Raw genomic sequence first — 9,842 nt, forward strand, 5'->3', positions numbered from 1 at the left:
CATGCAATGATTCTAAACAACTACGGAGATGGGGGAGATGAAGCAAACTGTGTGATTTACCTCTGATAGAGGGGTTGAGAAGAAGAATGGTCTTTTATTTGAGCAATGCACACCTCCGTCGATCAAGGCAAGAAGAACCGACGACAGAGAAAGATCAGAAGCAAGATGAATCAAAGGGAAAAAAGAGGAAAACGAGGGAGAACCGATTGGGAACGAAGATGAAGAGGAAGAGAAGAGAAGAGAAGAGGGAGAAAAGGTTTGCATTTTTCAATAGAGAAAAAACACCTTTCATGGCTGAAAAAATAGTATTTATGATAAAAAATTAGGTCACATTTTTTTCAAAATAGGTCTGATTAATTTTCAAAATTTCTAAAAGACTACCTCTAGAAAAATGTGTTTTCAAAGAGAGGACACTTCTAAACCAAATAAAATAATTATTAAAACTCCTAATCTAATTAAACTACAAATTAAAAAGTCTTAAACTAATCAAAACACTGAAAAAACAGGGAAGAGTTTAAATATAAGAATTTTCTTTTATTTTTAATTTACAAGCAATTTCTCAAAAATATTGATAAAAACGAGTTTTTAATATGATTTTTCAATGGATCATGCATAAAAATGAATGAATAAAATGCAAACCTTATGTATGATCAAATTCCCCCATGTTTATCGTTTGTCAGTGCTCGAGCAAACTGACCCTGAACAAAAAGCAAAAGACAAACTAAACAAAGTAAAAACCTAACTCACTTTCGTAGGAATCACGGTTGCATATGCAACAAGCCCTTTAAACCCCTGGGTTACCCTAGTGGACGAGTAAAGTCTTGTGAGGCTTTTCAGTGATGCTACCCACAAACATCTCTATCATATATACATAAAAATTCAACGTAAAAAAGTATTAGGCATTTAACGTGTTTGTTTTCATAAATATTTCCGGCCATTACATTATCAAAATATAATTAGTTTTTTACAGGGCACCACAGAATAAAACTTTTCTTTTACTTTTCTAAATATCATAATCATTTATGCTTTATTCTCAGAAAATCAAATATACACATGTTATTGTTTATTTCTCCTCACTTATATATTTTCTGCATAGGTTTCTCAATACTTATTCCTAAGAAGTGAACTTTATCTTTATGCTCTTGATTTTCTTTCTTTTTCGTTTTTCTAGATTTTCAAATTTTTTCTTTTTGTTGAGCACTATATCAAAATTGTAATTTTTGTGACCCATGCAACGAGTTTTGGGTCAGTGACTTCTAGGCCAGACAACCTTAGGGCACCAGATACAAAATATCCCTTAGACTTAAATGCAAGAATCACTGAACCTTTTATTTTCATAGTTTTACGTATAACTTTCTTCTTATCGTGTGAAATATCAACATCTATTCGTCTCTCTATAAAGTCTATGTAGCAGGCTTTTGGGCCGGTGGCTCCTAAACCAGATGGCTTTATGGCACCAGGTGTAAACACCCCTCAAGTTCTACTTGCTCGAACAAAATAGGCCATAGATATTAACTTAGACAAAGAAGTGACTTCCTTCATTATCCTTTTCGACATGGAACTCAACACTTCAACTTGTGTTTGAGCCTAGCTACTAGGGAATACAAAGAAATTAAACAACTAAACATATGTTTTTTTTTCACTTTTTGAACTCTTCTTTTCAAATTTTGTTCATTTGCTTAGTTTTCAAAAATAAAATTGTGCATATTCATACTTATGATTCAAAATAAACTCTAACATGTATCTATCGTCATTTATTTGAAATCAACAAAAACAATCATGTTTTTCTAGATTAGTGTCAGAAAAAAATTTCGTGGAGCTTAAAAGTTCTCTAAAAACATTAGATTATGTAAAGTATTTATATAAGATCAAACTCATTCCTTAAAAGCTCAATTTTTATGAGTTTTCATCAATGTGTAAGTATAAAGACAAAAACTTTGAGTGTCAATGGCACTTCATCATGCTTGCATGAAACTATATGAATGCACAAGAAAAATAGAAGAATTAGGAGAAAAGTAGTAGAAGTCACCTAATCCACACTGTAAAAACTTACCTCTTGTTGCCATGTATTGGCTCTGTAGAGATTTCACCTGTCTCAATGTTTACAACTCATAAAATTGCATAAAATGCAATGCATACATGATCTAACATTCATGCTCATGAATAAAGGAAACGACAGAAAAATAATGAAACTACTAATATCACAACACTAATACGGGTTACCTCCCATAGAGCGCTAAATTTTACGTATTCAGCCAGACGGATCTCTGGTGACCCTTCATTGTCCATGAGATCAATGGATGTGAAGTCATGCTCAATCGGGAGGTATGAGAAAAATGGTTTCATTTATAACTCTGCCCACAACATTTCCTCCAACTCTACCCTTCTGAGCCTTGCAATGACTCTCTAGTCTGCTAAGAACGAGCTTAGTCTCTACGTGAAGACTATTCTTACATGATGGTGAGCCATAAACCGAATTTTTATCCAAGCAAGTATCTAACAGCGGATCAAATTGCTTCCATTTAACGTCCATCACATGAAAGCATTCGTCATTTCCTCTCGCTCTTGTGGCAATAAAAAAATTGTTTATTCGCAATCGTTTGTTGCCAAAAGAAACATTCATCTCCCCAGTACGATAATCAATATGAGCATTGACAGTGACCAAGAATGGTCTGCTAAGAATGATGGGGGTATGGTGAGCAACATCAATGCCCTTCATGTTCGAAACGAGAAAATCAATAGAAAAAGAAAAGTTTTCGATCTTGATTAACACATCTTCCAAGATTTCTCGAAGGAGCTTGGTAGACTATTCATACTAGCCCCAAGATCGAGTTAAGATACAAGTATTGCATACACACATAATGTCTAAAAAAGACAGTAACAATGTCTGTGAGCTTATTATTATGTATTATAGCTAGCTATGGACATTAATCTCTCTCTCTCTCCCTTGAGTTACTCCTTGACTTTCCCCTTCTCTCTAAGACCAAGGAAGAGGCGGAAGAACCACCAGTTTAGCACAGCATCTGGCAGCAGGCACGCCCCAAACCGCTGTATGGAGTGAGTCCAGTAAGGCAGGCAGAGCGGCTCATTCCCTATCCAATGCAAGCACCAGTTCGCATACTCATCTGCTGAGGGAACGAAGAAGGAAGGCTGCTTGTTTATCATCTTTGTCGCCACAAACAAAGGAACCTAAAACCAAATAGTTTACCAAATCAGAACATTTCTGTAGTTAAAGCACTGGCAAAGGGATGATCTTGGGGTTTTGCTGTCTAAGGTGCAGGTCCATGCGAGGCCTGGTTAGGTGATTAGACCAGAGTAATTAATAAAGCACTCGGGCCACACAAACTACAGAAAATCGCTACATGCAATGGAGAAAATGGCTACACGCACAGCGATTTTCTGTGTTTTTGTGTGGCCTGACTACTTTGTAAAGTACTCGGGTCCTATCACTGGATCTGCTCTTGGACCATGTGGGTTTAAAGTCACCTGGAACGGGCCAATACCCTTAAGAGCCTCCCCATCATTGAGAAAAAAATGGTGTAGCACCACTAAAATCTCATGCATGAATTTTTAAGTACAAAACATGCCTGCATGTAGGAGCAGAATCGGGTCAAAAAAGGCGTCATCGATCAGAATAATGTGAATGGGCCGGATTGGCTCCCCCCGCCCGTGATTCATGCTAACAGGCTCTGGATTTGGACCCTCATTAGAGGATTCCAAACTTGACCCAAAACAAAAGACAAAGAACCAATTGAGTCCATATGGATTTCTGTTCTTTTTAAAGGTTTTGTATATAAAGTACTCACAGTCACAAACATTCACGGACCACGGCGTCCCAGTTTCAAATCGGATTTGGACCAGCAAACTACGAAATTGGATTAAAAAATTTCTACACAGAAATTTTTAACTCGTTCATGTACGGGTAGCCTGCATTATGTATAAAGATATCCGGTGTGCCCGTACACCCAATAATAGCTACAGTGCGTGTTTCGGGGGAAACATATAACCTGCCCCCCAAAAGATGGCTTAACTAGAAAGATTGCTATGTTTGATTTGAGACGTACCTGACATTGTACATCAATGCCAAGTAGTTTGTACTCGACGTGAAGGCTTTTTGAGAATTGACTGATGTATCTGCAACATAGAAATTCACCAAACGCAAATATAAGTATATAGTAACAAAGAAATATCATAATTATCACAAAAAATTAATAACCGATTCATGCCTATATGCAATTAAATTGGCGAAGTTCTAATTCGATTCAAACCAGTTCTGATAACATTAGTCAAGTTGAGCAAGGTCTACAGCCCGACTAATATCTGAAAACCCTTACCATGTTATAGAAAATGGGGCCCCAGTAGGGGTGGGCAATATTGGGCTGTGCTGCCCGATGAGCCAAGCCGACCTAGTCTCCCATGGGCTGGGTATGGATCAAGGTTTTAGGTCTGGGCCCGTTAGGTACCGGGCTGAAACCTGGCACATTATATACATGAGGCGGGGGTGTAGGCTGATGGGCCTGAGTTATTTATTAAATTTTTAATAATATAAAATTTAAAAAATTAACTATTCCATAGTAACTTGGTAACAATTACTATTAAACTAAAACAAATTAGTTACATTAATTTTATAAATAAAAAATTAATTAATTAGATGCATGAGAAGTCAAAAACTTGTTCATTATTACAATTTACAAATAGATGTGGACTGGTCTGGATGGACCCAGCCTGCTTCACATTAACCTGTTGGGTCAATGGGCCAGCTGGTCATGGGCTGCTCTTCAAACCCGAGCCCCAAAACCCAACCCGTTAATAAACAGGCCGGCCCGGGCGGTCCCATTCCCAACCCTAGGCCCCAGCCTCCGCAGCGTGTAAATGCATGCGCTCAGAAGACCAATTCGTCCACTTGTGGGATAAATGCTGCACTGTTGTTGAGCTACAGGGCGAGTTAAATGCTCTGCCAAATAATGAAACAAGAACTTAAAACCCTCTGCATCGTCCACAGTATAAAAGAGAGAGAGAGAGTACTCTTCACTTCAGTACTGGTGCTATGGTTTTAATGCTGCCGACTACGACTGTTAAGTTCTACTGTCATGCACTGTTTGAGAGCCTTCAATTGATATTGACTGTTAAGTGATCTATTGTCATTTAGGCTCTGTTTGGGAGCCTTGCATTGATATGGAGACCATTTCCATGTGTTGTCGAAATATGGTGTTAAAAGGATTGAGTTGCCAAAAACATGAGGTTGGATCGGGTGATAAGTCAAAAACACAATTTTTTCTGTGTTTTGAAATCACCACCGTCCATGGCTTTCATCACAACCATTCATTGTGCAAGCAGTAGGGTCCACTGCAAGCAGCTAATGTAATTGTGATATAAAGATGAAGGCGGAGGACGGTTGTGAATACAAAAAAAACAAAATTGTTATGTTTCAACATATCACCTGGTCTGACCTGCAAAAACATCCTCTCGTGAATGAAATTGAAATGGAGGCATTGGAGCTGCCAACTCCATTTCCTAATGAAGTGTTTTGGCTACATCATTGCTCCCAAACAGCAGAGAGCATGAGGGGGCACTGGCTGAAACCACAACACACCTCCCAAGAAGCTACTGACTTTCTTCATCCAAGGGTAGCATACCGTATATGAATGCGAGAATGCATATTTCTCCATGGAGACAACCGAACTCCTAAGTCTGAAATAAATAATTATGTATATTTTATCATTATCCATCTCTATCTTTAGTGATAGAGATGGAGAGCAGATTCAGTGATCGGGGCCGAACACGTGTATGGCCCAACCCCAAAATGACTGCAATCACACAACCGCGCCTCCATAGAGATGTGAACAGATTGGACAGGATCCTGCCAGACATGACAACTCCTGATAAGATTTACAACTAATGCTCCTCTGTTTCTTTTATTATAATTAATAATAATTTATACGTTATACAGGAAAAAATATGCTTATTTCTTCAGTATGTGAAATTTATGCAAAATATATTTTTTGTCATTATATGTACACATGGTTTTCGGCATTACATAAAGAGAAAATATCGACTGAAGTGGTAGATTTCAAACCCATGAATGAAGACTGGATTTTTTTTTAACTTTTTATTACAGAAATGACCCTCTTGAAGTGATCTATATGTTTGATTAATAGAAATGAACACTTGGATCATGTTTTTCTAATAAGGGTGTAGAATTTTTCAAAGATTGAAAAATCAACAGCCAACAATTTGGTCCTATTTTGACTATGCTGAATGCATCTATGAGTTTTAGGTCGGGGGTTCGAACGAACCCACCAGTCTAACCAATATTTTTCCTTACTTAAATATTCTGATCCACAGTGAAAATAGAATCCCGAACTTGTTGGTTACAAGCGTACCATGCCTCCAGTTAGGCCAAGAAGATCATCATTAGTATAATTAAAGATACGTATGAAAGAGTAGTAACCAATGTCTGCACTTATGGAGGGGTGACAACCAATTTTCCTATAACGGTTGGATTATATCAAGGGTCTGCTTTAAACCTTTCCTTATTTGCTATAGTGATGTATGAGCTTACGAGATCAATTCAAGAAAATGTGTTGTGGTGTACGTTGTTTGCTGATGATATTGTTTTGATTGATGAGTCTAGAGTTGGGGTTAATGCTAAGTTAGAATTATGGAGACAAACATTGGAAGCTAGAGGTTTTAAGTTGAGTAAGAGTAAGACAAAATATATGGAATGTCGGTTTAGTAAGCAACGAAGTAATGATGGGAGTGTAGTGAAGCTTGGTGAGGAAGAAATACCGGTGGATGATTGTTTCAAATATTTGATATCTATCATTTAAAAGTATGGAGAAATTGATGAAGATGTAAATCATAGGATAAAGGTTGGGTGGATGAAATAGAAAAGTGCAACTGGAGTGTTGTGCGATCGTAGAATGCCATTACTGTTAAAGGAAAAATTTTATAGGACGACTATTAGGCCTGCTTTACTATATGATACGGAATGTTGAGCTGCCAAGAGACATCATGTTCAAAAAATAAGTGTAGCTGAGATGTGTATGCTTAGATGGATGTGTGAAAATATAATAAAAGATAAGATTCGAAACGAGAAGATACGTAAGAAGGTAGGCGTTGCACCCATTGAAAATAAGATGAGAGAGAATTGTTTACGGTGGTTTGGACATATTCGGCGAAGGCCTAATGATGCTCCAGTTAGAAGGATGGAGAAATGAGAAAATATATTAGTTAAAAGAGGTCGGGGTAGGCCTAGGAAGACTTGGATGGAGATGATAGAAAAGGATATGAATGCTTTGAGCCTCACCGAGGACATGGCATTGGATAGAAATGATTGGAGGAGAAGGATTCATGTGGAAGACCCAGAATGATTTTCTTTTTTGGTTCATATTGCCGACCCCAATTGTTTTGGGATGAAGGCGTAGTAGTTGTTGTTGTTGTAAGGAGATCACCATTATTCATACTCGCCTTGCTTATATTACACGAGTTGGACTTTGCTTAAATCATCGAGCTCACTTGATGAGCCCAAACATGTCTGAGCCCAAATGTTGTCTCCATCGGGTTCGTGACGGGCTGTGGGCTTGAACATTAAATCCAAGCCCGAAGTCGGGTCCAGTCCCACCTGATAACTATCGAGTTGGGTTATCTGTAGCTTGAAAATGTTGTCGGGTCAGTCGGGCGCTAGGGAGGGCCCTTAATCAGTCCTGTCTGGCCCGACCCGATGGCCAACCCTAGTGTTAGCCAGTAAAAAGAAAAGAAACCAAACAAAGTGAGCACTGTATTATTTGACATATATAGACTGTTTATGCTATACAAAACTAGAAAATCATTAGATCTGTGGCAAATATAGAGCATCCTCTTTTTGGGCATAATCTAACATAATCGTCTCATCATTGTACACCTTTTATGGAATCAGCTAAAAGTTAAAAACAGTGAGTGGATCGGCTTTAACCGAAGTACCAATATTGTTAGCATCGGTACGTGAGTATCGGCCTGTATCGGCCCATACGTATCACAGAAAATCGATACACTTCACCGAGTTTGGATCGGGTGCAATATGATTGCACAAATATTTGTGCATTAAGCACTTGATTGCCCTCCATCATGCCTTGGTCCCCAAGATGGAGGGTGATCAGGTGCTTAATGCACAAACATTTGTGCAATTGTATTTCACATGATCTTTTCACATGCTTCACCCCTGAATACGCTATTTTTTAATAATATAAAAAATACTTAAAATTGTTTTTGTAATATTATTTTAATGGCTTTAACATGTGTCACATTCCGATTGACAAGTAATATTTTTTTAATTAATTTTTTGGCCCATTCAGAATAATTCACTTGAGTATCGGTATTGGCTGATTCTTTGGCCAAACAATACAGGGTCGATACCGATACTGACAACATTGCAAAGTACACATTAGTGGCACATGCAGCGAGCTGCTTGATAGTCACCCGTATGGGCATTTCTAGGGTGTGGCGTCCATGTCAAGAAATGTTGAGATGGATGGTCACCAACAGCTGCATGCTAAGCATGTAAAGCCGCTGCATAAAAAAATGACCTCTTAACATAATTGGTTCATTGTAATTCAGCTCTGCTTTATTACCAACGGGGCCGCTTGTCTGGTAGGAGCAGCTAGTTCATGTCACCTTGTGTTGGGACATTGCAGGTTCAAAACTCAATGGTACGGTTGTATAACTGGTAGGGGTCTGCCTAACCCCAGCTTGCCTTTCCAAAAAAAAAAAAAAAAACAAAAAAAAAGTTTATTACGATAAAAAAAAAATGGATTCGCCTGAAAAGGGTGGAGTGACATACGCTTTGGTTGCCGCGTAGACAGCGGCAAGAGGATAAGAAGGCAAAAGAGATCCTGCACCTGAACCAATATTAACGATGGCCCCTCTTCTCTTCTTCAGCATCCCAGGAAGCACAAGATGGGTGAGCCTAGTTGTTGCCTCGACATTAACTGTGATGATGCTTTCTATGAGTTCTTCATCAGCTTCATGAAGGAACATGTGGTAAGGATAACCAATTCCGGCATTGTTGATCAAAAGCCCAACATCCAAGCCGTTGATCCCTTCTTTGATCCTTTTGATCCCGTCGTCAATCTCGCTCGACAAGTCTGCCACAATGCTCTTCACCTTAATGCAGCTGTGCATTCCGAGTATTTCACTAGAAACCGAGCTTAGCTTAGATGGGTTGCGACCCACTAGGACCATGTTAAGGCCCTGGCTAGCCAAGCGAAAGGCAATTGCCTTACCTATACCATCAGTAGGGCCTGTCACAATGGCCCATGAGCCATAGTCATTGAGATTCTTCATTGGTCTTAGAAATGAGGCCCAAACCCATTGTGTAAACACTAGCAAAGCTTTGGAAAAATGAAAGAGGCCAAGAGTGGCTGAAAGAATGAGCAATATTTGGAACACCATTGTGGTTTCTTTGAAGGTTGATGGATAGCTGAGGATGTGTTTGTGGAAGAAAAGAGTGTAGTTGACCCTTTGATGGTAGAAGGGAAGGCAAATAATGAACTCTTTGCTACTACAAGTTATATAATGCTTTTTGGTACTTTTTCTTTTGTTTTGTGTAATTAGAAATTAATAACTTGCAGTGTACAGCTCTGAATATTTATGCCACTTAGTTACCTATAACCAAAACTTAAAAGGGCTACCGTTTCTCCTTAATGGACTTTATACAACATATTCAATCACATTTACTGTTAAGGAGTGACTAGGTGCACTTGCCTATGTATCGCTAGAAAGCTAGGATAAAGGAGGATATTGAATTGGACTCTCTAATGCAATATCATCCCAGATTTTTTAATAAGAGAGTACATTTAAGCACC

The 9,842-nt window shown here is 38.4% G+C and overlaps 1 protein-coding gene across 1 annotated transcript; it reads right to left on the bottom strand.

Annotated features, from left to right (window-relative positions):
- Positions 1-1,175: 1,175 nt before the first annotated feature.
- On the bottom strand, positions 1,176-9,429 carry LOC149811720 (very-long-chain 3-oxoacyl-CoA reductase 1-like). The gene is made up of 4 exons (XM_089992906.1): positions 8,819-9,429; positions 4,065-4,134; positions 2,957-3,189; positions 1,176-1,200 (listed from the first exon to the last, which is right to left on the bottom strand). Exons 1-4 carry the CDS (start codon positions 9,427-9,429, stop codon positions 1,176-1,178), a joined length of 939 nt encoding a protein of 312 aa, XP_089849032.1.
- Between the last annotated feature and the right edge of the window lie 413 nt (positions 9,430-9,842).

This window comes from Nuphar pumila, chromosome 17 (assembly GCF_984573655.1).
Source record: "Nuphar pumila chromosome 17, dmNupPumi1.hap1.1, whole genome shotgun sequence".
Classification (NCBI taxonomy): Eukaryota; Viridiplantae; Streptophyta; class Magnoliopsida; order Nymphaeales; family Nymphaeaceae; genus Nuphar; species Nuphar pumila.

Bases quoted from the DNA above. Each gene is read 5' to 3' on its own strand.
- LOC149811720 (XM_089992906.1), bottom strand. From the start codon at position 9,429: ATGGTGTTCCAAATATTGCTCATTCTTTCAGCCACTCTTGGCCTCTTT. The intron at 4,135-8,818 runs GTATGTCACTCC...TCTATGTTGCAG, and splicing joins GTCTACGCGGCAACCAAAGC to ATACATCAGTCAATTCTCAA. The intron at 1,201-2,956 runs GTAACTCAAGGG...ATTTTGATATAG, and splicing joins GAGAAGGGGAAAGTCAAGGA to TGCTCAACAAAAAGAAAAAA.